General features: G+C 42.2%; 1 protein-coding gene across 1 annotated transcript; it reads right to left on the bottom strand.

The window, feature by feature from the left end:
* Window positions 1-190: 190 nt before the first annotated feature.
* DYNC1LI2 (dynein cytoplasmic 1 light intermediate chain 2) lies at window positions 191-26,648 on the bottom strand. The gene is made up of 13 exons (XM_039699701.1): window positions 26,512-26,648; window positions 25,811-25,884; window positions 25,279-25,395; window positions 18,955-19,185; window positions 12,666-12,832; window positions 12,235-12,328; window positions 11,465-11,600; window positions 11,048-11,159; window positions 10,307-10,366; window positions 9,549-9,590; window positions 9,024-9,141; window positions 7,926-8,042; window positions 191-3,175 (listed from the first exon to the last, which is right to left on the bottom strand). Exons 1-13 carry the CDS (start codon window positions 26,604-26,606, stop codon window positions 3,069-3,071), a joined length of 1,470 nt encoding a protein of 489 aa, XP_039555635.1. The 5' UTR covers window positions 26,607-26,648; the 3' UTR covers window positions 191-3,068.
* Between the last annotated feature and the right edge of the window lie 962 nt (window positions 26,649-27,610).

Below are 27,610 nucleotides of genomic sequence, written 5' to 3'. Positions count from 1 at the left end.
TGGCACAGGACACAGCTCCCAGCTCCAGGGACTGGCAGGGGCTGGGCCAAGCCCCTGCCTGGCAGCTGTCATTAACCCAGGGACACAGCTCACAGCCCATCTGCTCCTCCTGCTCAGAGCTCACCCACACCCTGCTCCCACACAAACAGCTCCAGGAGGCATCTCCCAGACAAAAGCACAGCAGAAAGCAGTCTGGATTCATGTTTATTGAAGCCAGTAATTAAAGACGTCCTCGTTTTGCCAGCACTAGAAAGCAAGGTTCCACATGACTGCATACTGCACCTGGTTAAAGCCATACAAGTGGACTAAGGTTTGTTTCATACATTTGCAGTCCTAATTGTAAGTTGGAAGAAAAACCAATAAACTTAGTATACAGGACAGTGAACTTTCATTTACAGCATGTATATTGTTAAGTTCACATGTACAGAGCAGTCACTTTCAACGTAGTTAAATTAAATAAAATACGAAATTCTGTTCAGTTTAAACAGTTTTTTTTTTAAATGCCAATAAAAAAAGTGCAAACTTAAAATCAAGCAGCATAACCACAGCATTTTTATGGAGGGCCAATCTTTAAAGTTTTCTATTTGCTTCAAGTTGAATGCTTTCATCTTTTGTTTTCTTAGTTTAAACATGAACAGTAGATGCAGTCACTATAATGCATATAAATATAGGCATATAATAGTTTAAACAGTCTACCATACAAGTGTATCTGCAAATAAAATGAAGTTTCACTTGAAAATGTAAAGGCTGTTTGCATTTGGCCTTTGGTTCCAATGCTTGAAGACACCAGAATAACAACTGTGCAGCTCACCAAAGCCAGCAGACTTTGGCACCCACAGGATGCTACATTACTTACACCTCTCTTCAGTAAACTAGGAGCATTCACTTGCAATTAGAAACTGGAAATCTATCCCTGTTTTGTCTTTCTTCAAAGCTGGTAAGTTATGACACAGTAACAGTTTTGATCAGTTTTAGTATACTCAACATTTTTATACATCAGGAAAATACTTCAATTGTAAGTTTTAGCCATATTGCTAGAAAAGTGCTTATCAGGTTAGATGACAAAAAAGGCAGTTTCAGACTGAGGTTTTCAAACTATGCCATTACAATCACACACTTCAGTTTTCCTGTCCAATTTTTGATGGTTTAGTCTCCAATCTCACTTCTCAGTGTCAGGAGGACAGTGTGTAATTACTTCTGGTGTGGTAACTTGCAACTGGCACCCATTACACCAGAAAGTGCATCCACATCACCATCAGCCAGCCACAGTCTTAGTCTAACTGTTATCTAGACAACTGTATAACTTCAGGTCATCAGTTTTCTTAAAAAAGTAAAAAAAAAAAGAAAAAGAAAAAGAAAAATAAAAATAGAATATTTTCAACAACAACAACAAAAAAACTGGCACAAGTAACATACTCATGATAGTTTGTCAAAGAGGCAAGTAAATACTCTTAGCTTTCTAGATGTCTAGACAGACTCACATGAACAGCCTCTTGCTGTAATATAGGAGTTGAGGTTAACACCCAGCACTGTGTTAGTGGTCAGTCTAATTCTGTATCTTTAAGTAACAATATATATTAGGGAAGTTATATCCAGACATCAGATTTAGTACAACAAGTTCATATCAATAAAAAGTAAACTCTGTATAATTCAAATTGTGGTTTTTCCCTTCAGAATTAAGAGCACAGAATATGCTTGGTATTTTTAATTTCTGGTAGTGTGTCCATGTAAAACAAGCATACCGTGTGTAAAATCAAAGTGCCATTTCAGTAACCACTGCAGCTGTGTTTGTTGTACAGAATGAGGGTTTATGTGACCATGGACAGGGCTCCCTTAAAGCAATAGGGACCACAACCCATCTTTCCAAATGAAATGCTACATGAAAGAAAACACAAAACAAATTCTTCAGGATGTCCATCGTGTACACATTCATACTTTTTAGGTTATCTTCAGAATTGGAGTTGGCTGCACCAGCAGCAGATGTTGTTGGAACTAGGGCCTTGAAAGTTTTTTTTAAAAACCTCCATAGGTGTAAGGCAGGAATCCATTTTAGCTTGGTAGCTAATATTTAGTTACAAAAAAGTAAGAAAGAAAAATACTGAGTGTTCTGTAGCACATTTCATTATGGGAAAATGATCCGTCACCCACCATTCTTCATAGGCCAACCTCTTGGCATAAAAAAGGCAGAAGCTATCAGAAAACAGGATTTAAAATTAAATACAAATTGACAAACTACTGTTTTTCAAATAAAACCAAACAGTGACTGTTTGTACTACAGTGCACAATAAGTTCAAGCACCTTCTAAAGACACATCACATACTGTGCCAGGCACTTGGAGCTAAACAAGTTTAGTTTCTCCCTTTGTCAGCTACACCAGAAAGGGCATCCACACTCTTAAGACTTCTTTAAAAACTAAAACAAGATTATAACAAGAATAAATTCCCATGGTTCTTAGTGTTTGGCCTGGAATTCTCCAATGTAAAGTAGTCTTTTAAAAACAGTGACTATTTACCCCCTGTGAAACACAGGATTTGACAACATTGCTCCTCTCCAGTCAATCCAACATTCTGGTTTCTCGCTGTCCCAAATCCGTTTCCCCTTTTAGGGCTCCATTCCCCACCTTGGCTTCTTTCCCCCAGTTAATGCTGTTCCACCACCACCACTCCAAGAATATAATGCATTGCAAACATACAAGTAGCCAATTCCAGAAACTCTGAAAGAGGGTTTCAGTTCTCTTTCTTGCCTCGTGTGCAGTCAGTAGTACTTTTAAGAGAATTCTCCATTTTGCTTCTCTGTGTTCTTCACAACAGGAAATGCAGCTGCACCTGCTTTACCTCCAAACCAAAAGAATTGCCCTATATAAACTCTAAATGGTTATCTTATACAGAGGGATTTTATATGCAAACTTCCTGAATGTGCACTTTTTACTGGGACAAGGCAATGATGTAGTAAGCTCATTTCCCCTGCCCAGAGAAAACTGATAGCATCTGCCATAGCAGAAAATTCCTGGTCTTATCAGATCACTATACATAGTTATTTGGTCATTTACATCTGCATTGTTCTGCCCATCAAGCCTCGTTCTCTGTTGGAGGAGAGTTTGCTGTTACCATGGGGTCAGGCTTGCGAGTGATCCTGTCCAGCTCCTCCTGAGCATTTGCCAAAACTGTCTTTTGTCCTGGAGAGATAAAGAACACAAAGCAATTGGGTTTCAATGAAATGTTTTAACCAAGAAGTGTACGTGTTCAATAAATCACCTTTAGATGGCAATATATTATTTATTTCTCGTTATTTTGCCACCTTCCCAAGGCCACAGAGCCTGGCACAATGTAGGGTATTTTTTGTGTAAAAACTGATACTCAGGTTTGATTCACTTTAAAGAGATGAAAAGCTGAACTACACAACAGGAAAAAGCACAACACCACCAGTGATATGTTTATAGCAATTAACTCTTAAAAAAACATGTATTTAGAATCTTCTGTAAAAATCAACCATACACAATTCTATTATTGGCATTGTTAGCAACGACTTTATTTAAACCCAACTTTTAAGCACAAGGTATGTAGGACACCTGCTAAAAAAGAAATCCCATTTATTTGGTCGCACTTGTACCCACTGCATTTGAATATGAAACAAGTAACAGGAAGAAGTCTCATATCTGCAGCCATGGCTTCCCTTAAAAAGGGGACAGGAATTGCATACTCATGTAATATTTCCAAGCAGGCATTTCAAAGCACTTCTTCAATTGGAACCAGACACACTGAAGTATTTCATGGAAAGGGATATCTTACATTTCTATATTAGACTCAAAACTTTTTAACAATTCCCTAACTGAACCATCAGCTTACTTCAGTGTTTCTGAAAATTATAAACCCACAGACAAATTCATCACCAAAATTGGAACAATATAGCCTAATGCATGGAACATACAAGCATTTAAGATTAAAAAGCTATATTTTTAGACAAAAAGTAGATTATATAACCATGTACAGCTTCCTTACATAGCCAAAGAATTTAACAAGCATCTGTTTTCCAGCTCAAATGTGTGTGAAATATTAGGTGGATTTTTTTCCAGGGTACATGCTGAAAACATTAAGAAGGCAAGATTTGACTGGTAGAGATTCAAGTGTTTTTTTTCCAAAGTACAAAGACATAACCAAGTTAAAAGGTTACCTTTAATCAACAGGAAGCTAGGACCTAAGCACTAGGCATAAGCCACAGCTCTCTACACAGCATCTACTCAAAGGAGGAGTATTTAAGCAAAATTTAGGAGTTAGTACATTAATTAATGTACTGTAACAGAACTTAAAATACAAAACACGTGCAGACTCATGGCACCTGGGAGTTTAAAAAGCCTAAACCAATAAAGGCCACACAAAATCCTCACTTAAGAGCAAATCTAAAAAACTAAAACGTTGTTTTTTATGCTGGATGAACTCCTTAGGGCTCCAAACTAACCCCAAGCAGTGTCCTGCAAATACTTCATGTGGACAGGAAAAACTCTCCCAATGCAGGGGAATACACTCCCCTTTACCACCATGGGGAGCACCTTCCAAAGGAGAAGAAATACAGGGAGCTGTTTTTAAGAAAATCAGAGTTTCTCCTCAATTATGAATGTGAGTGACACTGGCTTTCAGTTTCCCTACAAATTTGTCAAGGAGTGATGGCCTCATTCAGTAAGATGTGTTCTGGACAATTACATGCCCCCAGTTGTGTACAATTAATTCCCTTGGCTAGATCAGAGTGAGAGCAGGGAACCTGAGTTCTTTATCTCTGTACAGGAATAGAGAAGGAAGGCAGACTTAGAATTTGCAAGAATCTTCTTATGAATATAAATGAAATAACTGTGTGACTATAGAAGTTCAGATGTGGAAAGATAATCCACCACAGAAATAACCAATTGAAGTTTTTGGAGATATCATGGTCTAGACATCAAAGAGAGTCCAGAAACAAAGACAAAAAAGAAGCACTGCACAGCAGGAAAAATGGACATAACACTGCCCAGAAGAGAGATTTTTCTCAGGTAAGATTTGTCACAGTAGAAACCAATCCATCAATGAGTCTGACCAGTATTGTTGAGACCCACAATGTCACTCTCATCCTGGGACAGAATCTCAACATTTCAGCCTCAGGCTATTCCTAGCTGTGAGAGAAACAGATGGTCTCTTTAAAGCTAAATATTTTTGTCATCAACCTTCTGAAAACGTCAGGCTCCTTAAACAGTTTAGGCATTTGAAATGCTTACAAGGATAATTTTAGCACATTTACTTGCACAGAGGATGCTGCTGGAAATAATAGTTTCTCAAAGATGTTCTGTTCAACTCTTCCACAAAGGAACAGGTGCTCTCACCAGCACCAAGTACCTCACAAACCCAAGAGCTTTTCAGGGAGCAGCACGAGGAGCCCTTACCTTCTCAGTACAGTTTAATCTTACACTGTTCACGTAAGGTGTGAGCACAGCAGGTGACAAGAACAAGCACCTTCTCCTGTGAGCAAAAGCCAACTGCTCTGCTTCCAAAGCCAGAAAAGGAATAGGAGCTGCCAACTCAATGTAGCCAAGAAAAACCAACCTTGAGATCATTCAGGAGAAGCACTTCCACCCAAGAAAGAGAACTGCTGCAAAAGGCACTACAACGAGGTGGATCTGCAGAGCTCAGCACAATATTCTGATCATTCTTGTTCAGGACAAGAATAAGCCAATGATGGCAACTAATGGAGAAACTAGTTCTGAAAACAGAGCTCAGCCTCTAGCAGGAGACCAGAAGAGGACTTGTGTAATTTAGTCTATCAAAACCAAGGAAGTTAAGGAAGGAGCAAAAAATATAATTTTAATTCGTAAAATTACCCATTAGTTATCCATAGCACTGGTCAGTATTTTATTCAGCAATCTACCCTGTCCTACTGTTGATGAGAGCAGGTATGTAGGCCTGAAGAGACAACAAAGGATTTGGAAAGATAGGACTGGGGAAAAAGTTTTACATAAATTACCAAAGCAGTGCAGGATGATAAAATAGAAGACAATGATCAAGCAAACACACAAGCTTTTGAGACACTGAACTTGATACAGACTAGAAACCCTCCTTCCAGGTGGCAGAAAATGTATTAAACTGGCTGAATTGTTATAAAAAAAATCCTGCTCAGTGTCACACAGATGAAATCAACCCTGTGTCCCCCTGAGAGGTGAACAGAACACATGTGTAGCACAGATCAGCTCACCCCTTCTCAGGGCAGGCAGGGCCTTGTCTGCCACCCCCAGCTTTTCCTGAGCACAAAGCAAACGGGTGAGCAGAGTGCCAGGGGGACAGAACTGTCACAGCCAAACAACACGGCGCGCACACAAATCTGTTCTTGCAGGCCACACACAAGTCACAGGCAGAGGGGAACAGCTTTCAAACCCAAACACTGCTGCAAACACTGAGCTCCACTGCCACCCAAACCAGACCAAGAGTACTGGGATTCAAAAACACTGGGCAAGGGAAAAAAGTAACTGAGAAGTTAAGTACTGGAATAGGCTTCCTGGAAAGGTGACATTACAGCTTTTATTTTTGAGTTTGTTTTTAATCACTAACCAGGTACTCCCTAACTGACTTTGCTTCAGATAGAAAGCATGGATGAAGTAACACCTAAAAATATTTCCAGTTCTATTTCTATAAAAGTTATTTTGACTTTGTGAGTAAAACATGAGGCTGCATTTGATGAAGCAGGGGACATCTTTCAGTGTTTAACTGAAGAGGGCATTCTGGATTATGACAGAATTAGTTCAGCATTTTTATAACATGGAAACAATATTATTATGGAAATAATATATAATACAAATCTATTTTGTTATCTTCATAATTAAGTTTGATAAAGACAAAATTACAGGATTCATCATGCTGAAACAAAACACAGAAAAATCATACCTGATTTGCTGTAAGTCAAATCCTAGGCATTTTTGAGCTTGTAGAATATGAAATGTCATATATAAACCTTCCCAATTAAAAAGAAATTTAAAAACACCCAGACTCCAGCTGCCTTGGCTCTCTGACTGACAGAACCATCAGTGTGGCTGGGAGCAGATATTTCTCATTTCCAGTTCAGAATGTCTGGGCCTTACCTTCCCCTCTCAGCATGAGGCACTGTGGGTTTGGCATCACCATTAACACCCACGAGATTGCACAAGCTTGTGATCAGAAGTAGGGCATCTATCAATAATTTAATAGTAAAAGAATTCTGGAAGGAAAGCTCCTGAACGTTCAGTGTGATGGGAATCCCAGTACTGAACAGCAACAGTCAAAGAATCAGAGCAGTAAATTCCATCTGTCAGGTGGACAATGCATTTTGCACCACCAAGGTCTGGGTAGGTACCAACCACTCTGACAGGTTTCTTTTATTTTCACTGAACTGCTGCATTATTTATCAGCAAGGATCTCCCACAGTGCAGTCACAGCACACACACAGAAGGCACCCATTTGTCAGGGTTACCAGCTGTGCTGGATTGCAATAAAATACTAAATAATTAATGAGTGAACAACTTCAAGCTGTCACAAGCAGTGATTCATTTCAGCTTGAACTCTGGGGAGATTTCAATAGTTTCACTGCTAACTCCAGTCCAAACCCAAAAAACTGCATCTCCTTTGCAACAGCGAAGCATCAAGAAAAGAAAAGAAGGAATTCTGAAGGTGAAAAATAAATCAGCACTTTTGGCATAGGATCAAGACTCAACTGTCACTGAAATCCCAGCAGTCCAACTTCACTTGAAGAATTAACAGAGTTTAACAGAAGCCCTGGAGCTGAGAAGTTGCAGTAGTTTAGCTCTTCTTTTAAAGACATTTTGGAACTGTCATCTGTCAAGGTCTGTCACTTTCCTGACCAGTGTAAGAGACACACCCAGAGACCAAGGAGCCAAATAAACTATTAAAAACAAGCTACAATAACAAGCCCATTACCTGATTTCTTGGCTGTACTTTGCACTCCTCCAGCACCAGGACTTCCAGGAGAGCCAGTCTTTTTGCTCAAGAGACTGTTAAAGAAACTAGCCAAGACACCTTCACTTGCAGCATTATCTAAAGAAAAAAACAAATACAGATTACACAGAACACTGAGAGCTGGTAAATTATAACTTATTTTCACATACATACAAATCATTTGCCAATCAAGGAAATAAACCTCAGCTCTGAGAAAGTTTGTCCTTGTTCATTTTGAATACCCCAGTCCTTTGCATACCTTGGCATAGGCAGATATGGCTGAATGCACGTTCCTGCTTTTCTGGAATGATGGGGGGGATGTAATGAAATTTTAATCTAAATATTTTCACGTTTTTTATTTTTTAATAAATGTAAAAGTCAAAAGCAAGATGATTAAGTTCAGACATGAAATTCAAAGACTGGTAAGCCCATTAACAACCTGCACAGATGTCCTAGTGCAGCCTTTCATGCCACACTGCTCTTAACAAATCAAAACTTGTCAATTCAGCAATGCGACAGGATCCAGAAGGGCATTTTACCCCCTGCAAGTGAGACATGGCCCTACAGTGCACAACAAAAAACAACACTGGCCCTGTAGTGTTGTTTCTTCTTAATGCCCAGAGGGGAAAAAAACCCTTCAATACCATGGAGCTGCATCTCAGGGAAAGCTTTCATTTCCAAGTGACTCCATCTGCTACAGCAAATGACATTCCAGAGAGGGCTTTAGTGGAACAGGGTTCACCGTGGATTCCAGAATAAGTGATATGAAGTATAAAACGGTTTTTAGTTTAGAGCAGTCTCCATCCTAATAATCCACCTGATGCATAATAAATATATGGAGGCAATTTAAGGAAATTAGGATGATTTGACCTCTGTATGACTGCTTAGTAGTAACAGAACTCTATTCCAAGTCACAAAAATGACCAGAAAAAAAAAATATCCAAAGTTATATCACATAAATGCATTTCTGTTACTAAACTAACTATACCATTAGTGAATAAATACCCAAATCTTTCTACAGAAGAGGATTCACGTTAAGGGAAATAACACATGATAGAACAGTAAAATGCTCATTCATACTTTTAATGTTTGGATCTGGTTTCTTAACTGATGTGATTGGTGAGGCACTGGGTACATTGGCGGGACCAGCTCTGCCTTGAGTTCTTGGGGATCCTGCAGGGCCTCTTGCAGGAGATTCCTTAAAAAGTCCAAATCACACAAATCAGAGAAGAATTTCAAAGGATTAATTATATTAAGCAAGTTTAACATCACATACTTTTTCAGCCTTTCCACTGGCACTGTAGTGATGCATGCTGGAGAAATAAAACAAACAAGCACCCAAAACATCAGTTATTTTGGGGATGTGCCTGTACTATAGGAAAAGCTGAATCACTGCAGGAAATTTTCAGTTCAATAATCCAATGTTTCACAGTGATTTCATAAGCAACATTTTAAAATATTGCCTCATTATTTATTTCCTTTCTGCAGCTTGGGGAGATTATGTAGGTTACATTTAAAAATGGACCTCTGCAGGTTAGAATCATTCCCTTTTCCCTTGAAAAGGGAAACAAAACACCTCCTACTCTTTTCCTTGGATCTACTTACTGATGCTCTGGTAGGCGTTGCCGGCTGTTTGGCAAGGAATGACTGCAAAAACAACATATTAAGCATATTAAATATATTTCAAAGAATACAGAGGAATAAAATACACTGAAGCTGAGTAACCATTAATTTACTTGATCTTTTTTCTGATATTTACAGGATTCCTCTTTGATATTTCCATACTTCCCCACTCTGCCTCTAGAGGACTGACTGCAAGGAGTAAATAAGCTTTGGGCCTTTGTCTCACACAGCTAGTCCAGAACTCAAAGCCAGAACCACAGACACCCCAGTCCGTAACTTCCAGGGCATTTATAATCACCTGGATAGGGAAGTATTGCTATATTTTTTAAACTACAGAGTAATAAAGAAAATAAGTTACAGCATAGCCAAATTTGACACATTAAAGTCTTTCAAGCCTCTGGCTGTAAGGAAACTGCAATGTTCAGATGTTAGGTTTTAAAAATATTTCTATTTCACAGATCAATACGACTGTGTGGTGAAATACAAAGTCTCTTCCCCTTCTCCATGTACCTTCTTTCTGTTTTCAGCATATCTTCCCTTCAACTTGCCAAGTTAAGTGACCATATTTCCTACTTGCATTTGTTAGAATAAAGTTTTACTTCACAATTACATCTGAATCTGCAAAGCTGAGAAACAGCTACCTGGTGATTTAAATGAGAAATGAAAAACTAAAGGCAATAACAAGAAATTAAAGTGAAATCTTACATAGTAAGGACTTATTTTTATTTTTCCATTCTTACCTGCTGCTTCATAAGAAATACTTGCTCATCTTCTGCTGCCAGCTCTTTATCATGGACTAACTGTTGAACAAAACATTTTGTTGTTATAAGTAAAAACTGAAATTATCATAACTGGTTTTTATGCTTTGGTGATCAAAAGGGAAGAGAGAGAGGCAAATCTTTAAGACTACTGTTCACTTTTTTTTTTAAACTGTTCTTTCACATTTAAAATAATAGTATCATTAAAGAAGTTAACATAAAAAAATACTGTAAAATAAAAAATATTGGAGCAGATGAACAGTGATGCTGGCACTGTCCTACAGAGATCAGCACTTGGTAAGTAGCCACATTCCTCTTTTTAAGTTTAGATATTGATCTCATCAGCATCTCTTCAACAAACTGAGATGATCTTGCTTTGCCTTCACATGGCAATCTCAAAGCCATGTGAGTATAAATGGAAATGTCCTACAAAAGAATTCTCCATTTTCTGAATGTGTTTCTGCCCCATGCATGCAAAAATGCAAAATGTAAAATAGCTATTCCTGGACTACAAAATAGCTAAATTAGCTATTTAATTCAATAAGATGAATGGTTTCTGTGTTTGCTTGCAGTATTTGAAATAACTAATAAATTAAAGCATGATATTTCACATATTTTTAAAAAGTTATATTTATATTTGGAGTTCTTCAATATTAATAGTCCTTAGCAGCCATTCAAGTGAACTGTACTTATTTTTCGGGGGAAGAAATACCCCCTTTTTACCTTTCTGACAGGAGGTTTTACAATGAAGTCCTCATATGCATCTTCTGGTTTTACTGTTGTGAAGTTTTCATGTAAAATGGCAATTTTCTTCTCATTGTCCCAACCAGCAGGTCTGTAAAAAGAATAAAGCTTTGCCTTTTCTGCAGCTTCTACAGAGAACATTTACTTACTGCCCTCTACTTAAATAAGGCAATTTTCTTACAGATCATCCCTATTTCTCAGCTAAATTCCAAGAATGCAAAAACTGGAGTGTTACAGTCTAAGTAATATGCACTCAGTTGCTGTTTAGATTTGGGATTCCACATACTAAGCTTTTGAACAATATACCATTCAATTTACTTTTATATCCATGTTACATGCAGTGCATTGCTACATAAAAACCCTTCTGACCCCATGCTGCTTGTCCCAGTGACTCACATAAAAACTGCATCCTTCTCTACCACTAAGGCCGGCGTGGTAAACTGGAAACCGTAGGTTTTATGTACAATGTACTTATACAGCAGGTCAAGGTTCTTCTCTTCCTTAACTGATGTATAAATCAAGGCAGCCCCATCTGGGCTTCTAGTTAAGGAAAATTAGGTAATACACAGTTTCTAAATTCTATTAAGAATGATTATATATATTAAGAGGAGTTAATAGATTTATAGGTACTAGACTTAGCTTTGAACAGTAGTTCAAGGCAAAACTAGAGACATTTAGTATGCAGGGGTGGAGGGGCTATAACAGGGCAAGGCTCATGGCACTTTTCTTTGACATACACAAAAGTTATCCATCCTCCCAGGCTTACAAGAAAACTGCATCCTACTTCAGTTGGAAAATGTCAAAAACTTAATACACACATGAGATCTCAGGCTTACATGGAAACTGCAAATTCTGAGGGGAAAATCAAGAAAGAACACTTCACAAAATGCAAGGCCAATCCTTTGTAAAGGAACAAAAGGTCCAAGTCCCATGCACAATTTAAAAACTATAAAATATTTTATACGTCTGTCAACATTTTCAAAAAAACAAACTATATACATACTCACCTAAGGTTAGGTATGTTTACCACGTACCCTAACAAATAACTAAATACCAAGCAACCTTGCAGAGCAATTTCTTGGATGAATGTTATGTACAATTCAACATGAAAACATCTCTTCTTGCTTCCAGATTAGAGGCAATTTCCTCAGCACAGAAAAGGATACACTGTAAGCAGAATCTGCGGATGTGTGACTGAATGAAGTCAAAGTGTTCTTCCCTGTAGTCGTGCTCCTTCTCCAGGACACTCACTGCATCACACTGGACAGGCAGGAAAACAAACCAGAAAAACACAGGCATTTAATCCCAGTGTATCTTAAAACGCCTTCCCTTATCTTACACACTCCCATCACATTTACTTTGAGTCTCTGGTTCTAAAATAGCACCGATATATCAAATGCTAAAGTAATTAACATATAATTGATAAAGTTATTACTATTCCATCAAAGTAAAAACTGATGTTGATGGCAGAAGCTCACTTTTAGAACAAATCCCTCCACTGCTAATCCAGAATTCATTTTGCATGTCCGCAGAAATCATGCCTTTAACAGAGAAGTCATGAAACCCAGCATAACAGCAAAGAGAAGCAGAGCCTCACTTTTGTGCACACCACGAGCACAGGAATGCCCAGGTTGTGAGTCAGCACGTTGTCTCCGAGGGGAAGGGAAATGTGTTCATCCTCCTGGCCAGACGAGGGGCCTCTCCTCTGTGGTGATCCTTGGTAACCCTCTTCAGGTTCTACATACTCCTGAAACTCCTTCATAACTATTAAAAGAGAGAGAATCTTAGGCTGCGACAAAGAAACTACTTCTTTTTCAACCATAATTAATCTACAACTAACTAGATATCTCAAGGGTTTTTTATTTTATTTTTATACTACATGAGAACTGAATGCAAGTTAAGCCTTGTTTCCCTTTTCAACACCACAACACTCCTCCACCAAAACTTACAGGAAGCTAAATTAAGTGGGATCTGGAGCCATTCTAAATAATCACAATTATCTGCAAAAATACATATTCCTGAACATTTCATTATAGGGCAGTTGACAACAGAAAACATAAATGTGGTTTAGCAACACGGCCTATACCCTGCAATTTGTACCTGTTGTGGAAGAAAGCATGGTGAAAATGTACACGTACACAGAAAAGACCAACTTGAAACACTTTTTCTTACAAACAATCACTTTAGTTCCAATTACTCTACATTTCTGTTGCAGGCATCCAATGCTAGAAATATAAAACCTACCTGCATAAACACAGACTCAAGGGCATCTGCAGGCTACCTGAAGAGACTCAGTTGTATTCTGCAAAACTATAGTGGCATCCAGAGGAAACTCGGTGCTTTTGATGTTTTCAGTATTTTAATTTTATGGAAACAGTGAGTGTTCCAATAATCCTGAATACTATCCAATACTGAAGCACCTAAGGAATAACATTACAGCCATTTTGGAAATGCACTGTGAGCCCACACATGCTTTATCAAATCCGGGCTGCAATCTACACTTTAATGTCTTTTATTCAAGACCAAAGCCACAGACCAGCTAAATCTGTGTCCTGGATGTGGCTGCTCCAGGCACACACTGCCCTGGGCTCTCCTCCTCCTCACTCAGCCATAAGGAACCCTCACAGAAAGAGCCAAGCAAACTCCATGATCTGTTCCTACAAAGGCTCCTTCATTTTAGAAACAGTGGGAGCAGAGTGACTGTAGGGACAGTGAGGAAAACTCCTTGGAAAAGCCACCAGTCTCCAGCCCAGCCGCATAGAGAGGCTGCTCAGAACACGCTCTGTACCAGAGCTTTAGGACGTGGTAAAACCTCAGGGAAGTTTCTTATACAAACCTTGCAAAAAGAAGTCGTGGTACCTTTTCAAAACAATCCTGCAATGGTATGGGTGCATGGAAGGAAGAACAAGTCAGAAAACTCTTCTGTTTAAAGCTGCACATTCTACAATGTTTAGTTGAAACATAAAATTGTGTGATTTTTGTGGAAGAGAGCTCTATTCCAGAGAAAAGCCTAAAAACCCCAAACTAAATAGACCATAAAACTTCCAATCACCAATTCAATATATGCCAGGGTGCAAGGAAATACAAACAAATGAAAATTAAATGTAGTTGCTTTTAACATGGGGAGGCAGTGCCTTCTTGTGGAGAAGAAACAGCAGTGCTCCAAAGGATGCTTTCTCCAGGACTGTTTCTTAGTCGGCAACAGCAAATCAGAATTCCAACACACATTCTGCACATTCCACGTGTTTATCTCACCAAAAGCATTTAACTAGAAAAGGAGTCTTCTGAAGTACCTCTTTCCTTTATTAGCTTTCCCATTACTATTTACTATTGAGGCCAAGTATATTAGAGCAGTTCAAAGAAGAGCATCTGCATCTCCCACAATGGTTCAGATGAGTCTCTCTGACTTAATCACACAGAAAAGACTATTTGACAATACAGCTCTCAATTTACCACAGCATTACAATCAGACAGGATTCCTTTCCTGGGTTTTTTTCATATCAAAGCAAAATAATCTTTACTGAGCATAAACCCTTCAAATTTGGGGAAAAAAGGCCTCTCCCAAAAAGAGTAACACTTGACAACATGAGAAAACACTAGATGCTCTAAGAATTTTAGAAATGTAAATAAGAGCAAATGTAAGGCGGAAATTTCAGAAGTCTTATGGTTTCATCCTCATTAATTTCTGCTGAATGGGAATGAAGGGCACAATCCCAGAGAGCCACAACTCCCAGCCCCGCCTCTCCCCAGAGTCAGCAGGACCCAGCAGCAGCACCAAGGGAAAGGGTTTGCTGAGGAGGTAAGCTCTGTGTGGATTCCAAGGGATGTCCCTGGCCTGGCATTAACCCCTGCCAGACACGGAGCAATGGGACACAACACTGGGGCCAACAGGGGCAGCTCTGAACAAACAACTGCGGAGTTACAGAAGGTACCAGCCAGAGCAAGAACCTCTGACTACAGCACCCTGAGCTCAGGAACAGTGGGAGTGCCTGACAGCAACAGGCTCTTCAACACTACTCCAGGCTTCCACTCAACCCCCATTCCCTTCAGAATTTAGTCCTAAGAAATCCAAGTGAACCTGGACCTCAGGCACTGTCAGATGCCCCGATGAATAAACTGCACTCTCACAAAGTAATAAAGCAGCTCACTGCAGTTAAAACATTTATTTGACACACAGCATTTTCATACCTTTTCTCATCTCCCACAGCTATGTCTCACTTGAGCTTCATTCTAAGGCTTTTAATGGACATAAAGTATCCATATTTAATGGATATAAAGTCGTATGTCCAAACACCCCATAGTCTTTTATTTTTCTTATGAGCTATGAATATTGTCTCCTCCCCACAGTTCTAATTGAGGAATCATCTTCTATATGGTATGAAAAAGAACTCTTTTCTTTATTAAGAAGTAGTGAAAATTACTTTGATTTAAGGTTTTCTAACAGGAAATACCCCTAAGATGACGCATTTAAATAGGAAGTCAGAAAAACAACAGTTCCTTTGGAAATCTGTAATATTCTGCCACCCATCACTAAGGTTGAGTACTCAGAATGGCTCCTTATGTTAAAAAAATTCTTACCAGGTGATGATGTGCCATTAAAATCATACCTCCACTACAGAGTGCTGATTTATCTACCAAACTTGTGGCTCTTTAGAGTTTTGCATTGAACACAGCACATGAAAGTGAGGTTCCAGCAAACTGTTTTGCTGCTGTTGGTCACATGAGGCACTGCAAGGTAACTCCACCAAAAACTGCTGCATCACTCAGGACATGCATTGCACTGAGACAGCAATTCTCAATGATTAGGTTTGGCTGTTCCAGTAACAGTAATCTTCTCAGGCTTGGAGTGCTCTTTGACTGCAATGTGGAAATGCAGGCAAATGCTACAACTTAATGGATACGTCCCAAAGGCCCTGAACAGCAGAATGAGAAAAATCAAGAGTATTTTTCTGAGACAATCTTTCCATATTTACACTCTTTCAAGTTTCACAATAACTTTTAGCTTTTTTGTGCCATATCTTCATTGATCATTAAAAATTTTAGTCTTGTGAAAAGAATTCCTAGACAAACGGTACCTGGATAAACTAATTTTTTAAACATCTTTTAGCTTAAGAAATCTTTCAGCTCTATGTTACATCAGAAAAGCAAAAGGGTAGACAATCTGAAACTAATTCAGCTTGAAGAGGACAGTACACAATTTGCAAAAACATGCTATTGTGTTTCAATTCTTTAGCTTCAAACACCCCAGAGGTCATTGGTATAATTGCCATTTTACCAGTACACCTCCTTTCTGCAGTTCTTGATTCCTGACAGCCACCTTATCTGCTCTGCTATCTTAAAAAGGGAGGCAACATCCCTGAAATAATTATTCAAATAATGAATGATCACAATTGAGCCTGAATTAAATGCACATAGTTCACATTATGTACCTGACTTCATATTAGCCAAGCTCTCAGCAAGGAACTCTCAGAGCAGCTCAGTGATGGAGTGAGTGCAGGCAAGCAATGCTCTGGGTACATTCCCAAGAAGGCAGCCTGTGGCTTCCATGTGTCCTGCTGCCCACTCTGGAAGCTCTTTAACTCCAAAGGGAAGTTTCTCAGCCAGCCAGGCAAGCCAAGAGTCGGAATCTCAACCAGCAAACACAGGAGCAAGGGCTGGGTGCAGAAAGGCCTCCCAAACCCTGCCAGCAGAGACAAGCAGTCCAAAGTCCAGCTGCACTGACAAGGGTGAGCTAACAAAGGCATGTCTGGAAACTCTTAGGACCTTAGCAATGGAGAAGGAACAACCTTGCAGCACTTCCAGTGTATGCCAGTGGGGCAGGACTGAGCAGTGTTTCCCCAGGGGTCTTGGTGCTGAGTGTGACAGCCAGGGAAATCACTGTGGACATTCAGCTTGGCATGGAGGAGCAGGAGTAAGGGAATACTCTGCCAGAGAAGTCAGGAAACACATCCATCCACGTGGTCTTATGCTGCAGGGGGTTTAAATTCAGCACATCCCATCACTCTACACTCCATTTCAATGTTTCAGCTGCCCTTGTGAATTTTATTATCCTGGTTTTTACGTATTTGGGCTGTTGCAAGCCAGTGACTTCATTTTCTAAGTGGCAGCCTACCCCAGGAGGCACAGGCAGCAGGATTTCAGTAAGAAGAGCTTTGCTGTGTAGCTTTAGGATGGGCAGCAGTCCCAAGGCAGTCACCAGGCACCCTGGTGTGCAGTACCCTGGCCAGTGCATTACCCTGACACAGTACAATGGGCCTTTCCTCAGCACAGGCTACTAAGAGAATTACAGGACATGATGGCTAAAGTTCTGAGCACAGAGCTGGCCCTAGGGACAGTCTGCAAGAAGCCAGAAATGTGCTCAGGTGGCACAAGGGTCCTGCACAAGGTCTGAGAACAGGAGATGGAAATTTGAAGACATCAGGGCCTTGTGTGCCACAGCTGAGCCAGGGGATGGCGCTGGAGCCAGGCATGAGGGAACTCAGCCTCTCTCCTGTCTCCTCTTCCCTTGACCCCAGGAGAGCTCAGAACAAACCAGGAGTCTCTATGATACTTTAATTTAGAATTCTCTATCTAAGATATCACTATTGGAAAGCCTTCTAAGTTCCTCAGACAGGGCACTCAAGTTTTGCCATACCTCCTTCACAGAGTGTACTCTGAAGGGAAAGCTGAAAAGCTTCTCTTTTCAAAAGGAAAATTTAAGTGCACAAACTTGCCCTTTATTTGGATTGTCATAACATTTGCTGTGTCTCACAAACGTGCAAATTGGATTAAGTGCTGTATTTTGATACTAGAACTGCCTTTCCATTTCCCATTCCCAAAAAATCTCTGAAACACATTTTTTTCCCCTAAAAACTCTCATATTTTACTGTTTGTTTAAATGTAACCTAATGATCAAACCCGGGGGGTTTCAATCAGATTTAAGTCTAAACTGCAGCTGGTATGCTGTAGGCATAAGGCTTCTGGGAACATAATATTTAACATTCAGAAAGGATTATAAGCTAGACAAATACACCTGAGTACTCACAGGTCAAGCAGATCACACTGCTCCCTATGATAGATCAGGAACCTACCAGACCATATTTGAAAGGGTTCCACACTCCAGCACAGAGAGCCACAAGGAGCAAAAGCAGCAAGCACAAAGGATCAGTGTGAATCTACTTCATCTCAAAGGACTGGAAGTTGCTAAGGTCTTTTCCACTAAAGAAATTTATTTTGGAGTAATTCAATATGAAAACAGAAAGAAAAATCTCAAGAAACATTCAACAGTACTTTAGGAAAGCACTGCAGGATCCAATACTGCAACAATGACTGCCTGCCAGTGCTAGATTCCATCCTGCCATGGATATGCCAGGAAAGAAGGTTAATTTATACAACATTCCTAAAGTCACAGGGTAGGAATGGCTATAGTGAGACACAATTAGCTGCACCAGCTTCACGGAAACCAGAACCAGTTTTGAGCCACCAGAAAAACAAAGGCAGAGAGATTTTCTGTAAGACAAGCACAGTATGGGAATGGGATGTGGCTGAGATATCACAGCAAAGCAGACAGCTCAATTAATCACTGAATTTTGTCACCATCTTTTAAAAACTGAATCTGTCATTTTATTGAGTTATTTTTTTAATTATCCTTTTTAAAAATCAAATTATCAAAATCTCATTATTGCCCAGGATGTAGACCAATAATTCACCTGATGTTTTGTCAGCACAGCAAAACTGGAAGAGTTGTTTTAAAGCCTAACACAGTATATTTGAATTAGTGCTGCAATCACAACCTAAAAGTAATTTTTATCCAAACCATTCTCAAAACACTGACCCAAAGAAATCCATCAAATGTTGTGGGAGCAATTAAAAAACCAACAGCAATGTATGGAGGCACAAAGACTTACACTTCTGCTCCATGTGCCTCATCTCTTCTGGAGGAATTTTCATCTTATCAATGTGTTCTTGCAAGACGCTGGCCCATTTCTGTAAAGACTCCATAACAGTCCAAGGTCTAGACATATCTGCAACAAAGACCACGATGGTGTCTTGCAGGGATTCAGCAGAAACAGCGAATTTCAGGAGCCCTTTGTGGTACAAGTCTCCATCCAGGATCCAGACGTTGCAGCGAGTGTGATCTGAAAGGAAAAGGCACAGTGGGAAGCCAGCAGATGCCAGGGTTTGCTTTGCCAGGCTGGGAGCGACCAGGTGAGAGCACCAGTGTCAGTGGAAGGAGCAGGCCCAGCTACCAGCACACTTTGCCTGCTTGTTTATAAGACAGGTTCCTGTGTAAATGCCTGTATTAGTCAGAAATGCTTTCATTTCTGGGTTTCATTTTCCTTAAAAAAATAATTTCTGTTCTTGAGCTTTTACTCAGGACAGCTGTCAGGACAATTTTTAATCACTGCACACTATTCCTGCACTAGAAACACTCACAGTGAACCCAAAACACAGTGGATGTGTAAGTGCAGGCCCAAAGGGGTGGCCCTGCCCCAGCCCAGCAGGGGATGAACGCTGCCCTCGGTGTCTCCCAGACACATAAGCTGGTTTCACACACTCAAGAAACTTCCCAGCAGAAATAAGCTGCAAACAAGATACCAGCAATAAGCAGCTTAAGTTTCTAGCACAGGAGTGGGAGGAGCAAATACAGGATGAACTTCCCACCTTCCCAACAAGGTTGTGCCACCTGCTTTTAACTCACACTGACTTAACACCAGCTCCTTCTGCAGACTCCTGACCAAATGAGCACTGGGGAAATGACCTGGTATGGCAGCTTTTGTGCTTCTTCCACAAGTGTTTTTGATAGTGGCAGGATATATCGTTAGAATGCAAGGCAGAGGGGGATCAGCTGGGTTAGATACAGGCATTTTACCCCAAAAATGAACTCTTGGCAAGAGCATAAGAACTGAAAAAGAAGTCTCCTCTGAAAATGATGTATCAGGTACCATGAATAACCAAGTCTTCCAAATTAAAAAAAAGGGAGTGGAGGAGAGAGAGGAGAGAGAGAGAAGGAGAGAGAGAACATTATCCTCAGAACTTCCTGCTGAAGAGGAACAACTCCATTGTTTCTATCTTCTAGACTCTTCCTAGTACCCCTCCCTAAGTATTCCCTATTTTACTACAGCTATCCAGAGGGATCAGCGAGTCTCTCTTGCACTACGTACACAACATGTCACTTCTGAAACACAGAGATCTGCAAACCAGCCACTGCACAGCCCAGATTTTCAAAGCAGCCACTGAGCTTCATAATTACCCTGTCTCACTGTAGTTCTGTGTCCTGAATCTTTCAGCTTCACAAAATAAATCCAGTTACTATGGCTATCATGACTTTATTTTGGGAAGGAATCCACCCATCCTGACTGCAGAAAAAGGAAAAAGCTTGGCTAAGAAATCTGGAAGAAGAAAAGATGATCGATATATACATCCTACCTGTTTAATCAGGCCTTGGACAAAATTACTGAGCAGCCCAGTTTCAGACACCTCATCAAGGTGCTCTATGTGGCAGCCTATGTTTAGCATTTGTTGTAAAGTTCTGTTGGGCTGTCCTAAGACATTCCAACATCAGCCATGACACAAACAGGCCAGCAGCCACACTGTGAACTTACAGCTCCTCTCACTGCCAGCTGCACCCCTCGATTCACTCCCCGGTGATCAGTGAGGGTAAGCCCTGTGGAGCTCAGAAATGCACCTGTGCACACCCAGCCCTGTTCCCCTACCTCACCCTGCTCCAGGACACCAATCACTGGCATCACAGGGATTCCCACAGCAATGCAGGTCTGACTCTAGAGCTCCCAAAGACCTCTGAGGACAGAGGGAAGGTCTAGGAAAAGTCTGGAAAACAGAGAGCAAGGTAGGACACAATGTGAACACACTTACATGCTTGCTATTACACAACAGTAAATGAAATATCTGTGCAGGACTCTCTGCATCCTAGAAACATCCTGTGTACATGCCCTAAAGCAGCAGCCTCCCAGTAAATAAAAACCCCGTGAGCCTTCTATGAGCTAAAGGTTATTAATAGACAGGGACTGTGTGTATGTATAACTGTCTCCTTGGAGCATGAATGGAAGTTTTGAAAACCTAATGCAAATCTATCCATACTTTATGCAAGTTTACAGCTCTCCTCAGCACTGATGGATTCTCGTGTAGGGAACTCCCTGCAGAAGACTTTCACACCTTGGCAAGTAAGAAAAATTGATAATATCCAAATTCACTGCTTCTAAGTAATGTTTTAAAGCCAATATCTAAGGTTCAAATTGTTTTGTTTGCTATGCACCTTTGCTCCCCTTAAGGACTTAATTTTTGCTTAACATGTGGAATGCAGACTGGAACTAGAATACAGGTAGAACTAGAATGCAGCTGGAACTACCACTCAAAATCAATCTGCTAGGAAGCCTGCAACCCTTCCACTCACATTAAAATGTACTCTAGCAAAAAAAAACACCCCAACATTGTATGAAAGGAAAGGTTTTGCTCCTTTCTAACAGGACAGAGGAATGTCTTGTGATTTACATTTGCTAAAACATAAAACACACTAAAAATACAGCATGGGTGCTCACAATTTGGCAAGAACTTGGTGGTAAATTCAGCTTCGTCAGCACCACATCAAGCTCTTACTTAGTCATGAATGTTAAATGGGACCTTCTTTACTGGCCATGACACAACATACAAAAACAGAGCAAACAATTACCAGGTCCTGTTGGAAAAGCAGGAGCTACTTATCACAGGCTATTACAAAAGCTGCTAAAATCCCATCTCTAAATCCTGTCAATATTCCATTATCCCTTTAGTCCTGAAAAAGATTTTCCAGCTTTGATGAATTTTATTGCACATGGTTGATTCTGTGAACTGCAACTACATCTGCATCTATTCAAAAGATATCAGTGGCAATTCAATATCCCTTGCTCAAGTTGTGAAGAGAAGCAAAAAAGAAAACTTTCAAGAGAACCACTTTAAAGGTGTTGACAAAAAAAAAACAAAACCAAAACCAATTTTCTCATTAGAAACTAGTGCAGCACCAAGACTTGGCTCAATCTGGAACAACCAGTTCAGCTGGAATATGCATATGATATGGCTGAGGCCAGTCCAAATCTGAGGCAAAACACAAGACTGTTTTGTTTTGTTACAAGTAAGAACGCAACCCCAGAGTGGCTCCTCTTCCCTGCACACTGGGCACAGGCAAGGTGCATCTGCAATCTGACAGATGAGAAATGTGCCTTGGTGCTTGTGGCTCCAGCTGACACACACAGCACAGAGCAGGCCACGCAGTCTGGCTGCCTGTTCTGCTCCACATCCCCACTGTAACTCTGCCCTGGCCCTGCAGGGGACTCTGAAAGCTACTCTGGAAACACAGATCCTTTAGGAAAATTGTGCACAGCTTCTCTTCTACCTCCTATGAATTCAGATTCTCAGTGCTCAAAAGCAGACTAACCAGTAGAGACAAAAAACACCTGCTCATCATAAAGACAAGCAAAAAACTGAAATTTGCCACACTCCCTGAGAAATTCCACTAATGGAGGACTCTGGGGCCTGAGCTCCAAAATCAGTTAAAATTCAAAGCTAAGTTTGCAGGCAGTGCTATAAATGCTTTCATCCAGATGAACTATGGTGTCATGTATGCAGGAGCAGCCATATGCTCTAAGGATAACATAGCTGGGGATTTAGGAGAATCCTCTCTCTCCCAGGATTGCTTCTCAGATCTCTCCAAACCTCTTTCTGAGCAAATGCCTTGGCCTAGGCGGCATTTGGGATAGTGATAAAATATAACTTTAAAATAAAAAGGTATCTTTTCCCCAGTTCAGGCAGAGATTCAGCAGCAGTCAGAATCTAAGTATCCTGAGCCCTGGGAAGCAAAGCCCACATGAGCAGTGACACCTGGCAGAACTGGAGCAGCTGGACAGAGCACAGTGCCCATGTGCCTCCAGCTGCCAAGAAACCAGCAGGGGATGTGGAAAACCACACAGTCCATGGGTACCTCTGTGAGCCACAGGCAGAGAGCCACAGCAAGGCAGACATGCTTCCTGGACTTTCCTACAAACTGAAAAGAACAATTTAATTCCTGAGCTGATCTTAAGGGGGAAAGTAACTGTAAATCAAGATTGTACTCAGCAATCCAAAAAAATTCTAGATTAGATGTAGGAGCAGCCATGTTCAAACATCCCTTGAAGAGGAATGGGGAGGGAAGACCACAACATAGGAAACAACAGAGATTTTCCTTAAGGTTTCCAAGGGGAAGTGAGAAGTAGATAATGAATGACTCGGCATTATAAGGAAAAGATTTCTCCTGGACAGAGTAAACTTATCTGAAACGAAGAAGAATAAGACCAAGAGAGCAAATAAATCTTCTATCACCTGGGAAAGAAACTGAGATCATCTCACTCCACTGCAGAGTTTCAGTTGCCAGTGTTGACCTGGCACCCCTGGAAAACCTTGTGATCTGGTCTTGGCTACACTGGAGTCTAATAAAGAGCAGAGACTCTCAGAACCACTCAACTGCTCCTGAATGCCTACCCTGAGGTTCTTTATGGCTTCCAGAATTGTGGGTCAATTATAAAGCCTTTGTTCCCCAATCTGGATATGAGCATACATTCATCTGAAGCACAGAGAGTTTAAAAACCAAATCCAAACCTGTCCTAGAGAAGAAAGAGTGTTATCTCTGCCTGCTGGGAGGTCCTGACCCACTTTGCTATTTATTTTGCTTTTGGATGACACTAATGAGACAGAAAGGAAAAAGGCATGTATTATTAGCTCCTAACACACACATTAGAGGATGCATGAAGACCTGAATTGGCCAGCTGAGCCTGCAGTGAGTCAAAAAGATCTCTTTTTTCCTGTTAGTGCTGCCTGAGTTCTTATGACAGACTTCTCCTAATCACTTCAAATACTTATCACTTTCAGCCACTCAGGAATAGCCCCAAAATATTTCCAGAGTAGTGATATATTTGAGGTTTGATAGATAACACCAGGAAAAACAGCACAGCAAACATTTTTCTGCTTGTAACAGCATCTCCTTTGAAGCTTCGAGAGGCCTAATGACACAGGCTGCCTCAGCCCTCCTGATATCATAGGGGCTTTTCCCCCCCTGAAGTGTTTATGCTGAACTAAAGCAGATTGTGCATAGTGGAAAAGCACTTACACCCAGAACCTGAAGAAGCACTTAAAATTACAGCCCAAAAGATTTTTGGGAACTGCAAGGAGGCCCCTGGAAGATATAGGAATGTACTCATCCTTTCATTGTGCCTAACTTAGTATCCAAAGGCAGCTTCCTGCCACGTGAGTGCAGGCCCAATCTCCATAACAACCAGTCACATATGGCACTTAATCACTCCTGCAGGCCTTCAGTGCATCTCCAGTTTCAAAATACCATTATAGGATCTTCCTAGTCTGACTGTTCCCAGAAACAGGGATGAACCACCACCACCACCACTTCCCTCTTCTGAGCTCTGAAGGAAGTCATGAATAGGAAGGCTTACATTCCCCATTTTTAAAGACAAACCAACCCAAGGAGGTCTAGCAGCTTGCCCAAAATGAGATCAACAGAGGCACATTTAGGAGCAAGGATAAAAAACTCACTCCCCATCTCTTCCTGTCCCGAACCTTCCCAAAAATACAAGTAATCTGATCACAAGGCCTGCTTTTGAATGTTCTCTTGGCATAATCTCCCTCCACACAGTAGCGACAAGAGATCAGCAGCAGCAACAAAAAGACAAGGGGCAAAGAGCAAAGAGATCAGCTCCAGCATGAGAAAAGGAAACACTAATTCTGACTTTAAGTTCTGTTCCTCACTCAAACAAGTAAAGCAAAACACCTGTTACAGCTAACCAAAATTCCACACACACCCCCTGTGAGCAACACCCTGCGCCCAGAGATCCATGCTGAGCATGAAATTCTCATGGAGTATCCCTCTCTTCTCCAGTCACAAAGTAGCCACAGCAAAGCCACTGCAGCTGCTACAAAGTCACCATCAGCAAAGGCACCTCCCCTAGCCCAGAAGCATCTCCAGAGCTGCCCTGCTCCAGGCACAGGTCAGGCTCTCAGAGGGGCAGAAGGGAGAACAGACATCGACTGTGAAACCTTCCCGTCCACAGAAATGGACACCCAGCACCCACAACTCCCAGCACCACGCTGAAGCAGCTACTGGGGCGTAGCCCAGAACATACTCACCAAACCACAATTATTAAAACAGCATGGCAGCTACTTAATTAAAGAGATTGCACTTGAAACGAACTTACCATCTCTGTCTTCATCATGAATATTCAGATACAAGTATTCCAGTCCTCTTCCTTTCTTGCCATGCTCTGCTCCCTGTATTTTAGCCATGAGTGTGGTTTTGCCTGAACCATCATCACCTGCCAGTAAGTTTGTAGAGGAAAAAAAACCACCTTCAGAATTACATTTGACTCCATAGAAAATATTTTTTCACAACTTGCTTAATTAATGAGAAGCATCCTTGTACACTTCTGAATTACAGCTCTTTGCTGTTCTCTTTCAAGTATTTCAGCTAAATCCAGTGGCTTATACCGGAGCAAAGAATGAAGAATATCTTATTCTCTGCTGTTACTTAAAATAGGCTATAAATCTAACAGTGGAAAACAAAGAGAAAGTAAATCTACAAGCACAAGACAAGACCACAGATCAAATTACATAACCCAACTATAACAAAGCCATGTGTCAGTTTGCACCAATCGCTGTTTGAAATACACTTTGTTTCCACAAATAAAAAAGCAACAAACCAACACCCAAGTGGTCGTGTGTGCTACTTACCAAAAACAAGAATATTCTTGCCCGATGGCAGTTTCGATCTGGACCGTGTGGAGACTTCGCTGAGGATGGAGGACCTGGGGAAGCAGCAGAGCGGCCGCGTTACCGCGCGGAGCGAGCGGGCAGCGACAGCACCATGAGCTCAGCACATCCGCACCGGGCACACGCGGGCTGCGCACCAGCGGGGCTCCCACAGCCACAGGCCAACTGCACCCTGAACCACCACGAGCAGGAGGAGCTTTTATGATTCCTAAACCATAGGCAGGGACATTTAAGGTTCTCCTCCCTTTTAAGAGGCCGTAATACTGCAGAACATTACTTTTCAACTAACTGTCATCATAATCGATTGCTGCATATTCGATATACGCCTTTCTGCCACGATAGGTATTTTGTTTAAAGCGTTCTTTAGAAATAAAAGCCGAAAACACATGAGCTCGCCTTTGCCGGAGCCGGAGCCGCGGACGTCCCGCAGAGCCGCGGTCCGGCCCCGCTCCCCCGCTCTGCCTCACCCCCGCACTCCGGTCCCTGCGCCCGTGGGGTTCCCTTCACGCACCCGCCGGAGCTACCCGCCGGCCCCGCCGCCGCCGCCCGCGGGGCCCGAGCGCGGCCCCGACCGGCCGAGAGCCCTCGCCTCGCTTCGCTCCAGCCCGGCGGAGCCCGGGCTCGCACCGCCGTGCCGGGCCCGGGCGGCCGCAGGCACTCACCAGAGGTTCTGCCCCTCGTCCTCCTCGCCGGGCAGCTCGGCCCCGCCGGGCCCGTCCGGCCCCAGCAGCTTCTTCTCCGCCAGCACCGGCGCCATCTTGGAGCCGCCGCCACAAAGAGTGACCTCACCCCGGCCGCGGCCCGCCCTGCGCGCGCCGTCCTGGCTGCCAGCGCCCCCTGCTGCCCGCGGGAGCGGCGCCCGCTCAGGAACCTCCGGCCGCACCCCCGGCACCCGCCCCGGTACCGCCCTGGTACCGCCCTGGCACCGCCCCGAACCCCCGGCACCTGCCCTGGCACCCGCCCTGGTACCTGCCTGGTACCGCCCTGGCACCGCCCTGGCACCCGCCCTGGTACCGCCCTGGCACCGCCCTGGTACCGCCCTGGTACCTCCCCGAACCCCCGGCACCTGCCCTGGTACCGCCCTGGTACCGCCCCGAACCCCCGGTACCTGCCCTGGCACCCGCTCTGGTACCTGCCCTGGTACCGCCCTGGTACCTCCCTGGTACCTCCCTGGTACCTCCCCGGTGCCTCCCCGCACCCCCGGCTCCTGCCCTGCCGTGCCCCGCCGGTGTCGGCCCTGTGCCGGCAGTGCCGGGGCAGTTCTGATGAGCACACTGTGTAAACTGTTGCTGACTGATCAAGCTGTCATTACTACCCCATCCTCACACCCCTAACACCCTCTGTTTGATCAACAGAGCCAGGAGGGCACGGAGTTTTTACAAACGGACTTTTCTGGATGGTTTGTCAGTTATCCCAGCCTTTCAAAGTGCTGAAACACTGCCCTGGGTGGCCCAACAAGCCTAAAAGTGACATCAGCTGTTCTCATGCAATTTTGGTGCCTGTTACATATGGATTTCAAAGTACTTGTGCAAGAAAATTAAACTGATCAAAACTGTGCAGTCAATCCAAAGGAGAGCAAAAGACAGCGCAAAAGACTTGCACAAACTGACACCTCAGGTTTCTGTCTGCTCCTGATCCATGACTTCCCTTTCGGATCCCCCCAGAATGTTCCAGTGATGTGGTTCCAGCCCCTGCCTTGCAAGAGGAGGTGAAGCACAAGCAGAGGCTGCCCAAAGAGGCCGCAGGAATTCCTTCCTTGAG

This window comes from Passer montanus, unplaced genomic scaffold, assembly GCF_014805655.1.
Source record: "Passer montanus isolate IOZ18808 unplaced genomic scaffold, ASM1480565v1 scaffold138, whole genome shotgun sequence".
NCBI lineage: Eukaryota > Metazoa > Chordata > Aves > Passeriformes > Passeridae > Passer > Passer montanus.
The sequence above is the reverse complement of the archived record's forward strand: the minus strand, read 5'-3'. Positions and strand labels throughout refer to the sequence as shown.

What these genes read in the sequence shown, in the direction of transcription:
- DYNC1LI2 (XM_039699701.1), bottom strand. Translation starts at nt 26,606, where the DNA reads ATGGCGCCGGTGCTGGCGGAGAAGAAGCTGCTGGGGCCGGACGGGCCC. An exon ending in GACGAGGGGCAGAACCTCTG is followed by an intron (nt 25,885 to 26,511) that starts GTGAGTGCCTGC and finishes CTGCTTCCCCAG; the next exon opens with GTCCTCCATCCTCAGCGAAG. An exon ending in TCATGATGAAGACAGAGATG is followed by an intron (nt 19,186 to 25,278) that starts GTAAGTTCGTTT and finishes TTTTCCTTTCAG; the next exon opens with ATCACACTCGCTGCAACGTC.